Raw genomic sequence first — 13,011 nt, forward strand, 5'->3', positions numbered from 1 at the left:
GCAGCCCCTGCCCCCGCCGCCCAGCCTGGACCCTGGGCCCGCCAGCCTGGGGGAGCCCGGGGAGCCGGCTGCCCACCCAGGACCCAGCACGGCGGCTGGGGCCAAGAACGAGAACGTCTCCACCCTGTCCGTGAGCTCCCTGGAGGTGAGGGTGGGGCACCAGCAAGGAGGCAGGTGGGGCTGGCAGCCCGTGCACCGCGGCCCGCACGCTGTCTACGCCGCCACAAGAATCTCCTGGCAGAGGGGAGCCGGGGCCTGGGACCCAGGAGTCTAGCCCAGGACCCAGGTGCCCTCACTCTGCCCGGGCGGGGGAGGGGCTGTCTTCTGCAGCCACACGCCCCGGCCTCCCCTGGACCCCACAGCAGGGATTTGTCTCTCGTCAGGTGGTCCCCAGAGTGGAGGTTCACCCACTGCGGGGGGCTCGAGGGCCCAGAGCTGGCGCCCACTGCACTAGACTCAGACCTGCTCGAGTCTGGCCCTCCTGTGGCTGAGCGGTCACAGTGCACGTTCCTCCTCAGGCAGAGCCGAAACCTGGAGCTGATCCCAGGCCCCGCTCAGCCTGTAGGACATGTGCTCAGAGCAGAGGGGTGGGGTGCAGCCAGGCCACACGCTCAGGGGGCTCCACCCTCCCTAAGGACAGTCCTCTGAGGCCCCCAGCTGTGCCGTGGCCCTGCGCCAAGGTCTCTTTGTCCCTGTGTGTGTCTTGGGCAGTCCGAGCTGGACACTCTTGCCCAGCTCTGGGCCTGGCTTTGAGGGAGGAGTCAGCCCTGAGGGCAGGCTGGCCCCTCTGAGCTGGGACAACAGGTGGCTGCAGGTTCACTTCAGTTCTGGACCTGTAGCACGAGAGTCTCAGACTGTCTTAGGGAGGAGGGACCCCTTGTGACTCGAACGCCGGCCTGTCACTGTCCACCCTCTTCCCCCAGAGCCCCCAGGCTGCCCTCCCCCGCCAGTGTCCCTGGGGTTTGATGGCCCACAAGAGGGCCTGAGCACTAAAAACCATAGTTGCACCCAGAGGCGTGTCCCCCAGGGCAGGCATGCAGTGAGGAGTCCCTGGTACCCTATGCACAGGCCAGGAGAAGCAGACAGGCTGGGGGTCTGGGAGGTTTGGCGGGCTGGTTACAAATGCACACAAACCCCTTCTCCCTGCAGCGTCGGAAGTCACGGTACGCAGAGCTGGACTTTGAGGTGGGTCCCTGTGTTCCCTCCGCCAAACACCTGGGGCCAGGTGTGCTGCAAGCCCCAGGCGGGGCAGCCCAGGCTGGTCCAGCAGGCCTGGAGGGGCTGGGCAGTGGGGCGGGCCCTGACCTGGAAGGCTGAGGCCCCATCGGTCAGCCGTGGTGGGGGTCGGGCAAGGCAGCCCCTCCAGGCTGAGCGCACGCTGCGTCTCTGGCCCTGCAGAAAATCATGCACACGCGGAAGCGGCACCAGGACATGTTCCAGGACCTGAACCGGAAGCTGCAGCACGCAGAGAAGGACAAGGAGGCGCCTGGCCCGGAGAGCAAGGTGCGGGGGGCACGGGGCCTCGGGGCGGGGTGAGGGAGAGCCCTGGTAAGGCTGCCTCCTCCCCCACCACACTCCATCTCCTCAACCTCCCCGGGGGCGGCCCGCCCCCGCCCTCGCTGGGCCCGGGAGTGACCGGCCGGCCAGTGGGTGCGCCCCAGGGCCCCACCTGCGTCTGTGACGGAAGGTAGTGAGCCGGGGTGCGGTGGGGGCCGGGTGGCCTTTCCTAGGAGGGAACGGCCAGACGAAGGGTGCTGAGCAGGCAGGCGCCTCCCGGTGCCCCCTGCAGGCCACCCCAGAGCCTGGCCCGTGGAGGGGCCTCGCCTCCCTCCCCGCACCCCCTGCCCCTTCCTGTCGTCTGACTGCACCCCGTTCTCCCCTCCCCACCTGCTCGTGCCCGGCGCTCCCTCTGGGCCGCCGCCCAGCAGCCAGAGAAGCAGCAGCCGGCCGGCCAGCGGCCGTGGGAGAGCCTGCGGAAAGCCCACGGGACCCCCGCGTGGGTGAGGAAGGAGTTGGAGCTGCGGGGCATGGAGTGGGAGAAGGCGGGCGCCACCATCCCGCTGGTCGGCCAGGACATCATCGACCTCCAGACCGAGGTCTGAGCGGCCGGGCCACGGAGGAGGGGGCCGCAGGGTGGGCGCATGCGCGCTCGGGCGGCAGCCACGGCCGCGCCAGCTCAGGGCTCTCGGCGGGCGGCCAGGCGGAGCCCCGCAGAGCTGGGACCAGAGCCAGTCGGAGGGACAGGAGGTGGCCGCGGCCCCAGTGGCACAGGGCTCCCGGAGGCCGGAGGTGCCTCGGACCTTGCCCTCCTCGGACCCAGCCCCAGCGGGCAGGCGGGCGGGCGGCTGCGGACCATGGCCAGGCCGGGTGCGGCCGGCTCCCCCGGGAAGCCCGCCCAAGCCGCTGAGACAAAAGACCAGCCTGCTCGGCCCAGCCGGCCCGGCACCGTTTTTTAGACACCACCCCGGGAAGCAGCCAGCCCCCCGACACCCGTCCAGGGCCCGGGGGCCCCTTCCCAACCAGGCACAGCTGTCAACCTGCGCCACGCCAGGCCAGGACCAGAAGCCCACTCTGGACGAAGTAGCGGTGGGCAATCTATTTTTTCTCTCCTTTTCTTTTCTTCAATAAAAAGAGTTAAAAACCCACGTTCTCTCTGTGTGACTTTCCCGGGGACAGCACGCGGGCCGGGACTGACCGGCCTTGGTCCGTCCGCTGCGTCAGAGACGGCCGGGGAGGCCTCAGCTCCACCCTGCCTGCGCCCTGCTTGGGTGTCGGGACCCGCAGGCAGCTGTCACGTGGCCCCCAGGCAGCGGCCCGTCTCCCGGGGGGCCCTGTGAGGGAGCCTGATGAACCCAGGGTGCCGGGGTCCCTGCCTCCACCCACGTCCGTCCTCGCACTTTGAGACCCACAGGGGCGGCGTTTGGCCTCCCTGGGCCCTGAGTCACCGCAGGAGGGACACAGGTGCTGGTAAAAACCAGGCCGAGACGACGACGGAAGTGGGCGGAGGAGGGGGAGAGAGGGAGGGAGGCTGGGGCCCTGGGACCCCCTTCCTTCTGGGTGGCCTGGGTGGACCCTGCCCTCCTCTGCATCACCCTGTCCCACCCGCCTCCCCCCTCGGTCCTGGGCGAGGCCAGGGCAGACTGGACTTGGAGCCACACTCTCGAGTCCCAGGACACCCTGTGCCACTGAGGCTCCTGCCTCCAGGCCTTGGTGGTCCCCACTGTCATGGGGGCGGGTGTGAGCTGCCCCTACAGCTGGCCGCTGGGTACATGCCAGGTCCTCAGCTCAGTGCCCACAGTGGGCCCCGGCTCTGAGCAGGAGCAGGCCAGGGAAGCCCAGGACCTGCCTCTTCTCTGCGTGTCCAGCAGGGGGCAGCCTGAGCTTCCGCAGGGAGCGGGAGGGAGAGCTGCGAAGCCAGGAGGCTGGTTAGCGAGGCCCCTCCCTCGGGCTGTGCTCCCCGCCCCACAGCCCCAGCCTCAGGCGGCCAGGCGACCTCGGTGGCAGTGGACAGAGGCCCCGGCCCAGGAGGGGCAGTGTGGGTAGGCCATGTAGAGGCCCCAGTGCCCAGAGACCACGGCCCCCACCTTGTCACTCAAAATGAAAGCGGCGAAGCCGAGCTGAAATGGGGGCTGCCTAGCATGGGGCTCCCACAGTGGCCTTGCCCATCGCTTGTCACTCCCCATTTGGGGCTCAGCTCGTGGGACTGAGCTGACCGTGACCCCCCCACCCCCGACACTCAGGGCACACGGGGTGGGGAAGGGGTTTGGCCGATGCTGCCTCCTGTGTGAGTGACAGCTGTGACCCCGGACGATCACGCGTGACCGAGGATGCAGAGGTACCACAGGTGACTGCACGACTGGGAGGGACTGAGTAACGGTGAGTGACCAGAAGTGACCCCGTGGGAGTGGACAGCAGACAGAGAGGGACGCTGGCCGCACAGCAGCCGAGAGGAAAAGGCACAGAGCCCTCTGCCCGTTGGCTGCAGAAGGTGCTCGGGAACCAGCACTGTGACAGCGCGGTCCCGGCCACCACTCTCCACACGTCAAGAGGCAGCAAGCCCTGCCCCAGGCTGAGGCTCGTTTCAGTCCATTTGCCACCGGGGGTTCGGTGGAATCTCACGCACACGCTGTTCCCGCTCTGCGAGCCCAGAGGCCTCCTGAATTCCGAGGAGGGCAGTAGGCTGTGCTGGCTTCCTCATCCTGCACTGTCACAGACGGGAGCAGGGGGGCCCCTGGGAGCCGGAGGGCTGGCTGGAGAAAAGTCCCGAGCCCCCAGCTCCACGCCTGTGAAGGCTGCAGAGCACCCGGCCGGGTTCGGAAGCCTGGGCTTCTGCAGGGGGCTCGCTGCCGTCCTTGTGGGGTGACCGGGGCAGGGTCTTGCCAGCTCCTTGACCTCCCCTGTTTTTCTCACGAGCAGCATCACGTGGAGCAGAAAAACGGAAAAATAAAACGAAACAAAACAAAAAACCCCAACACAAACGAGACGGACCCAGCACAACAGCCTCTGTGTGCGAGGCGGTGACGCGGACGGTGTGAGCTGCTGGCACTGGGGCTCGGTGCGCGCCCAGGGTCGGGGGCAGCCTGGGACCGGGGTCAGCGCTCAGGGTGTGGTCAGAGTCAGGGTCCGCCTATGACCCTGTCCCTTCTTCCAAGAAGGCCACATCCTTTGTCCTGCCTGGGTCCCCATGTTCACAGCCATTCAGTGCTCTGTGACTGCCCACCACACGGTGACTAGTGACAGGAGTTGCTGTCTCCTTTCTGGTGATCAGTGGGGGAAGCCTGCCAGGGATGTTCCCCAGATCCGTCCACGCCCCAGGGCCCTCTGCCACCTTCTGTGGTGAGCCCTGTGGTGGGCAGTGCCTTGGGCCAGGGGCCGTGAGGTGCTCAGAGCTGGGTTAGGGACCCCGTAGTCATCCAGTTGTTCAGACGGCTGTGCCCTGGACGTGATCAGGGCAAGGATGGACTCGGGGTGCTGACTGATGCTACAGGGTCCACAGGGAGTGAGCTGAACCCAGTTGTCCCAGCTCTCACTCCTAAATCCTCCCCTAATGGGCAGGTAGCCCGAGGGCGGCTGTGGCCTCTGTCCCTGCCATCCCCCCCCCAGAAGTCACTCCTTTCTGGAGGGATCTTCCTGGGCCCGTATTCCCTTAGTCGTCTTGGCTCTTTGTACGAGTGTCGTCCTCCTTGGCAGCCTGTGACCAACGAAGCTAAGACCACCTCCTCTACCAGCTTTCATCTGCCATCAGCGGCATCCCCGTGCATGAGAGAGAGGCGTGGGGCTGAGGATGGTGGGGGTCACCGTGGTGGGCAGGGACATGTGCAGCCAAAGGAAGTGGTGACGGTTCTGTGGATGGAGCCGGAGCTAGAGATCTGGGTGGTGCTTTTGTTGCTGATGATGGTAATGATGGTTATGATGTAAAACGATAGTAGTGATGATAATTGATTGCTAGTGATAGTAGTGATAAGTATTGATATTAGTGATAATGGTAATTACTAGCGATAAAATTAGTAAATGAAAGTAGTAATAGTAATGAAATGATGTGTCGTAATAAATGTAAAATTGATAATGTCATTGATAGTAAATGATAATCTGTTAATATAGTAGTAATAAATGATAGTAAGTGATAAGTAAAATATGTTAATGTCGTATTGATAAATGAAAACAATAAAATGAAAATAAAATGATAAAGTAGTGAAATATAGTAATATAGTAAATAAATAGTAATGAAATGATAACAAGTGATAGTAATGAAATATTAATATATTGATAGTGAAAAATTGATATAGTAGTAATAAAAATTGATAAATGAAGTAATCAAGTAGTAAAGCCAATAGTAGTAATAGTAATGTAAATTGAAATATATATAGTAATGATAATTATATTGATAAATGGCCAATAAAATATTAAGTAATAAATAAAACAAAACAAGTAATAATAAAATTATGACAAAACAAGTAATAAGTAATAATAGTAAAATATCGTAAATAAATTAAGTAAAACCCAATATATTATGACAATAAATTGTCGTAGTAATGGTAAAACTGACAAAACCATTAAAGTAATAAGTAATAAAACCCAATAATAAAACCAATAATATGAAAAAGTATTAGTAAATGATGGTGGTGATGGTGATGGTGATGGTGATGGTGGTGGTGATGGTGGTGGTGGTGGTGCCCACAATGGCAGCCACCATGATATGCGTTGCTGATGGTGGTGCTTCTGGGATTGAAAATGAGGATCTCAATAGGTCATCCTGTCCCCCACTCCCACTCCCGCAGCCTGGGAACATCCGGGGGATGGAAGGATGGCTGGAGGAAAGGAAGGGTGCCTGAGGACAATGACAAGAGTCTCTGAGTCACTGGGGGGCGGAGCTGACGGGAGCGGCAGCCGCCATGTGTCATGCATCTCGCCAGCACCCACTCTGAGATCTGGAGGCAGCTTCTCCTCACCTGACTTCTATCTACTCATCTCTCTTCCTGTCACCACTGCGAACAGGGCCAGGAGGGGAGGCCCAAGAAGTGTGCCCACCCCTGCCTGGAGTGGCCGTGGAGGCAGGTGGAGGCTCTTTCTGGGCAGGCCTCCCCAGCACCCCTCCCGCCCCGCCCCGAGCCTCACCCGGCAGCAAACACACCTGCTGTCAGGTCTGACCTCGTGCCGCAGTGCGAGAGGTCCCTGTCCCCACCGGCAGCTCTGTTCTCAGTTCTTACTGTTCCCCTCCCTCCGCCCCAAGGACCAGTGCCGTCTGAGCTGCTCCGTGACCACTCAGTGGGGCACCCCAACCTCTGTGGGCGTGCCCTTCCCAGCCGTGCTCCACCCAGCCCCAGCTCACTGAGACCTCCTCCCGAAGCCAGGGATGCGTCTGGGGACCACGGGGCCTGGAGAGCCGCCGCCTCCCTGGGCTCCCCGAGTGCTCTGGCGTGAGGACTTGCCCTGTGTGGCTCCGTGAGGTGACAGGGGAGCTGGCCAGGACCTACCACACACCTCCTCCTGGCCATCCCACGGCCCTGGGTGGGGACCAGGCACCTCTTCTGACAGATGCAAAGTCTGGGGCCCTGGCTGCCATCCCCCCGCAACCCCAGAGTTGCGGCTCAGGCTCTATTCTGAAGAGATGCTACTCCTCAGGCCCTGGGAATGGGGTGAGGCCCTGCCCCAGACCTTGAACTCATGTGTCGGAGGGAGGGGTCACACAGACCCGCACCTGCGTTCCTGATCTGTCACCTACTGCCTGTGGCCCTGGGAGGGCCAGGATTCCGCAGAGTGGAGGCGTCCCGCAGTCCCCTCCCTTCAGACCTGTGGGAGATGGCGGGGGTGTCCCTGGCCCTTGCAAGATCCCCTCGTATGTGTCCCTGCCTCGTGCACCGCTGCCCCCGGGCAGGGTCTGCTCAGAGAGCCACAGACAGGCCCCAAGGCGGGCGAGACCCGGTTCAGGGCAAACCCATGGTGGCCTCTGGACCCCGCTCCTTGGCAGCACGGCTGGCCTCGGTTAAACGCCGCCCCCCGGGCCTCGGTTTCCCTGTGGGAGCAGCAGCGGGTGGCCAGAGGCCCTTTGGGGCCAGCAGTCTGAGAACATGAGGAGTAGCGGGCTCCCCACATACGTCTCAGGCCCTAAAAATAACCCGAGGGGGGGGCAGCCGTGAGTAGCTGCGACTGTGCCAGGCACCGCACGCGGGCGGAACTGCCTCCAAATAAGGCTTGACAGAGCCGGAAGCCAGCGCCGCCGCTCACGTCAGCCTCCAGCTGTGCGGCTCCAGGGCCCTCCCCCTGGGGGCCACTGGCCTGAGGCAGAGCCCGATGGACACCCAGAGCCCACCTGGGGACAGCAGGTCCTGGGATCCCGAAATTTAGACATTATGGGACCTAAGATTTACTAGTCGAAACTTGTGTTGATGTGTGGCATCTCAGGACAGACTCAGAACCCTCCCCAAACGCCGCGGGACTTGAAGGCGGGGCCTCCCCAGGAGGGTAGGGTGGGCACCCCAAGGCTGGCCTCCCAGTGAGCAGGGACCCCAGCTGGGGGTGGGGGCCAGCCGCAGGGCGGGGGCGGATCCTGGCCATGGGGAAGGCGGAGGAGGTGTTGCTGGGTGCGGTATGGCTCCCCGGGAACACCATATGGACTGCGCCCGGGAGGGGACCGGAGGCAGCCGGCAGCACCCCCCGTCTGCTCCCTCCTCTCCCTGCATCACCGGGACTTCCTTGGGAGGCAGATGGTGGGTGGGGGTGGCCTGGGAGTGTGGCTTCTAGGACAGCCCGGCTGCCCGTGACCTCGGGGGCCCCGTCCTCTGCTGGTTCCTTCTCCAGCAGCCCGCGTCCCGCCTCTCTCCTTGTGTCCCGATCCTGCCCAGACCCTGCCCGGGCTCGGGGCCCTCCCAGTCCTCCGAGGGGGAGCAGCTGACAGGTTGTTGGGCGGGTAGACGAAGGCGAGATGGGGAGCTGGGTTGCCGGGACAGGACGAGACGGAGGTGTGCTGGGGCGCCGCTTCGTGGGGCGACGAAGTCCTGGGAGGTGGCAGGGGAGCAAAGGCTTCCTGGAGGAGGGGACTGGGCGGAGGCTGCAGGCGGGTGGGGTGGGTAGCTGGGCATCCAGGTGGGCTACCTGATGGCGCTCAGCGGGCGCAGAGGATGATGGTGCAAGCAGGTTGCCTGCAAGAGGCCTACCTGCTCTCGGGCCCCACCCCCGGGCCGCTCTGGGGCCCGGAGAGGGCTTCGGCCCATCGCAAGGCACCGGCAAGTCTCCAGGAAGGAGCTGTGGCTGGGGTCACACGGCTGGGGTCTGGACCGTAGCCCGGCCAGCCCGAAGGACCCCCCAAGGCACAGCCCCTACCTGTGGCTGCCAGATGCTCTCCTAGCCCCAACCCTGCTGGATCTCCTGGCACCACCCCACCTCTGGCTCTGAGCCTCTCCAGAGTCGCCCCGTCTTGCAGCAGGCAGGGGCCACGCGGCATGCACATGGGGCCAGCTCCTCTCACAGCTGGGCGGACTAAGATCCCAGGGGAGCAGGCCTGGCAGAGAGCACCGGGAGGGTGCACAGACCACCTGCACCTGCCTCCAGGTATGTGCCGGGGCCGCGGCCACTGCTGGAGGAGGGAACGGTGGAGCGGCCCAGTGGGCGCTCAGTCTGGTCTCGTTGGTCCTGTAGGTCTCGGTGGCCCTGTGCGCAGCAGCCTGGAGAGCCGGTGCTGGCGGACCTGAGGCTCCTGGCAGAGGCTCCCAGAGCAGGCGGCCCCCAGAGGGACCGGAGCCATCACAGAGCCCATCGAGATGCCTGGCACTGGCGAAGCGGGTGGGGCATCCGTACCAGCACCCCTGCGGGGTAGCGACTATCACCACCACCCCCCTTCTGAGGCACAGAGAGGCCCAGAGTCCCAGAGAGTCAGCGGTGGCCTCTGAACCTTGGGCCTCGGGCCGCACACTGGCCACTGTGCACGAAGTGTTTGTGGTGACTAAGAATTGTCAGGAAGACATAGAGTCATTCCCATTTCTAACCTGGAAACAAAGCATCAGACCCCACATTAGTCGTCCGGACCTGTGCTATTCCCAAGTGCCCGCTGGATGTCGGGTCTGCCCGCGTGCTCGCCGACTCCGCCCACCAGCCCCGCCGGGACCGCAGCCCCGCCCCCGAGCCCCGCCCCCAGCCTCCCTCCTCCGCGCCCTCCACCCCGAGGGATTTTCCTCTTTCCAGAGGCTTCTACGTGGCCCCTTAGCGACGTCCTCATCAGCTTTGAGTCACAGGGACTGTCAGGCTTCCTCTTTCTTCTCGAGTCACTTTTAGTACGTTACATATTTTTAGAAACCCAGCTATTTTAACTAAGTTTTCAAATGTACTGGAATTAAATTGCTCGTAGTCGTCTCTCATTACCTGATTTCCGCTGCGTCTGTAGCCGGTGCGGACTGTGCCTTCGTCTTGCTCAGCTCGTCGCCAGTCGTACGGCTGAGCGCGTCACCTATTAGCCTTTGTTACATCCCCTCAGGTGTTACTTCGGCTCTGGTCTGGGTGTTTCCGTATGTATTATTTTCGTCATCATTCAGTTTTAATGGTTTTTAAATTTCCATTATTACTGTCTTTGATGTGTGCTCTATTTTCTAAGAGTTCTAAATCACGGAAATTTAAAAATCCACCTTTTCGTGATTTCTACTGTAATGATAATGCTGTCATGAGACGCATCTGGGTGAGACCTGCTTTGGCAGACACCACAGTGTTTAAAGAATATTCCATGCGTATTCTCTAGTTGCAAAGAGCACACTTACATGGTGGTTGAGCCAAACCAGCCAATTTCACTGCTCACACCTCTATATTCCAACATCTTATATCTGTTTGACCTTCAATCGTCGGAAAAAAATGTATTAAAGTTTCCCATGATGATAGTACATTGTTTTTCTCGTGGTAATTCTATCAAATTTGGCTTTATATGTTTATATGCCCCTTTATTTGGGGACTACAAGTTTAGAATTGTCATACCTTCCTGGCAAATCATATCTCTGAGCCTTTTGAAGTGACCATCTCTGTACATAATGTTTTTATCTTTTGACTTAGTGTATCTCGTTTGATAGTAATATAAACATCTTAACTCTCTTTTGTGAATCAGGATGTCCATGGCCCTATTTTCGGGTTTTAGGTGTGTGTATCTCTTGTAACAGCAACACAATTGGACTTTTAAATCCAATCAGAGAATCCGGTTTTTAATTCTATTTTTTGTAATTAGTGGTAGCTTTGGCTTGTTTCATCTTACTTAGTGCCCTATATTTGTCCTGCTTTTGCTGTAGCTTTTAAAAATCCTTTCTTGATTTAAGTGGTTACATTTTTAAAACACTTATTCTCAATGCACATTTAACCGTTGACCTCAAACCAACAGACGGTCAGGTCCGTCTCCAGCAAGGTGGGTTTATTTGGGAACAGCGAAGAACCGCAGTCTGATGGGGCCACGGGCGGGTGCTGAGAAGCGAAGGCCAGGACGAGCCTCTCCAGAGGGAAGAGCAGCAGCTGGAGCCAGCCCCCGGGGGACGGGCTTTGCCGCCCTCCCCCGGCCCTGGCTCGGGAGCAGCAGCCCCAACCCCGGACCAGCCCCAGCAGAAGCCCTGGTGGACCCCGGGTTCCTCCGCTGCTTTCCACTCACCACTCTGGCTGTCCGCCCAGTTTGGGGTTCTTTACTTTGCCATTGTTGCTGTTTTGGAGGCTTTAGAGAGTCCCCTCACTGTTTCTGAGCCCGGGGGTCCTCCGGGGCCTCTCCCCTCAGGCCGAAGCCTGGAGCCCCGCCCCCAGCAGTGGTCATTCTCCGGACATCTAAGCGCCCGGCCAGGAAGGATTAAAAAGTCCGTTTACTGTGAGTGTCCCAGATCTAGCGGTATTTCGGCAGGAGGCATCTTGGAGCCTGCAGTCTGCACACTGCAGAGCTGGGAAACTTCCCTGTGGGCTTCTGTCCCCACGTGCTGACCCCGAAGTGCCCTCCAGGAAGGCACCGACCCCTTCGGCTTTCTTCGCCCAAACTTTGGCGTGCCACACACGGCCGACCGCCCCTTCTGACGGCTGCTCTGTCCTGGCTCCTGCCCCACTCCCGGCTGACCTGTCCTGTTCCTCTCTCCCCTCCGGCTGCTTAGTCTAAGTGTCTTTTGCCAGGACCTCGAAATGCGGTGCTGGCCTGCGGCTCCGCCCTGCCAGCTGCGCGGACTCTGCAGACACCTCGCCACAGCTCAGCCCGCCCCCTCCCTGCCCCGGCTCCCGCTCGGCCTGCACTGGTGCTTAGAACGCAGGAGACTGACCAGTGCTGGGGGAGGGGCTGGGCCCTGGAGGACGCCCGGGCTCCTGTCCTGCCCAACGCCCCCACGGCGCTGAGCCAGGGCAGCAGGGCCGGCCTGCAGGCCAGGGCTGCGCCAGGAGGGTGATGTCTGGGCTGCAAAGGCCTGGGACGGAGGAAGGCAGGGCCAGGCCCCTGAGGGCCAGATCTGAACGCCATCTGGGCAGGGGAGGGACTCTGAGGGCCTGGACCAGGACGGCACGTGGGAAGAGTCTAGATGCTGGAGCAAGGGTCACGGGGTCTGGCAAGGCCGGGGAGGGGCGGGGAAGCCAGGGACAAAGCGAGCGTAGGGAGGGAGCCCAGACAAGGCTCCGGCTGCACCAGCAGGGGAGTTTCTGGGTTTCGGCTTCGCTGGCCAGAGGCGGCGCCCTTCAGCCCACAGTCTGGGGGGCCCTCTGGGGGGCACTGGGAGAGTGAGGAGAGAAGCCGGGAGAGGCTGGGGAGGCCGGGGGCACAGTGGCATTTAATAGGGAGAGAGAGAGTGACACCACACGGCGAGCCCCTCGCGGGGCGGGCTTAGCGGGCCACGACGTACTTGGACAGCACCACCACGTCCTCCACGTAGCTGCGGTAGAATCTGCGGCAGTCCGCGTCCTGCTCCTGCTTGAGGGCGCTGAATTCTGCGGCGGAGACCGGAGGGTGACCACGGCCCTGGCCGGGAGGCCGGGGAGAGGGTGAGCCCGGACCCGCCCGGGCCCCGCTCACGCTTCCTGAGGACGGCCACGTCGCCCTTCTTCAAGGAGAAGCAGACGTCGGTGAAGTAGTCCTGTAGGATGGCCCCTGCACGGGACAGAGGTGGCGGGTGGCAGTGGGCCGGGGGAGGGGTGAGCTCGCGGGCAGACCGGAGCCCGGCTGGCGGGGCCATGGCGCCCACCCTGGGAGCGGACCCCAGGGCGCGGGCGCTCGGTGGGCACCGGGCTGGGAACACCTACCGATGAACTTCATGGCCGCGAGCCTCAGGTTCCTGTGGGGGCTGCGCAGGTAAGCCAAGGCCTGCATGAGGAACTGCCGGGAGCTGCCAAAGCTGCTCTCCACCTGCGGGCAGAGGTGGTGTCGGTGGCTGCTGGCCTCTTGAGCTGGCCCTGCCCGAGGCCCCCACGCCAGCCTGGCAGTTCCAGGGCCTGAGAGGACAGCCGTGACCCGGGCCTGGGCCCCCGGCGGGGGGTGGGGCCTGGCTTAAAGGGGTCCGGGACCTTCCATAGCGTCACCCCCCTCACGCCATC

At 61.9% G+C, this 13,011-nt stretch overlaps 1 protein-coding gene across 1 annotated transcript in view; it reads left to right on the plus strand.

Moving 5' to 3' along the window:
- ADGRB1 (adhesion G protein-coupled receptor B1) overlaps positions 1–2,645 on the plus strand; it is a 60,848-nt gene extending 58,203 nt beyond the window's left edge. Inside the window, exons 26-29 of the mRNA XM_039846214.1 lie at positions 5–145; positions 1,150–1,185; positions 1,399–1,503; positions 1,929–2,645. Coding sequence (XP_039702148.1) covers positions 5–145; positions 1,150–1,185; positions 1,399–1,503; positions 1,929–2,102 — 456 coding nt within the window. The 3' untranslated portion in view covers positions 2,103–2,645. The remainder of the gene's footprint in view (positions 1–4; positions 146–1,149; positions 1,186–1,398; positions 1,504–1,928) is intronic.
- The last annotated feature ends 10,366 nt before the right edge of the window (positions 2,646–13,011 follow it).

Source organism: Pteropus medius, unplaced genomic scaffold, assembly GCF_902729225.1.
Source record: "Pteropus medius unplaced genomic scaffold, Ma_sr-lr_union100, whole genome shotgun sequence".
Taxonomy (NCBI): Eukaryota; Metazoa; Chordata; class Mammalia; order Chiroptera; family Pteropodidae; genus Pteropus; species Pteropus medius.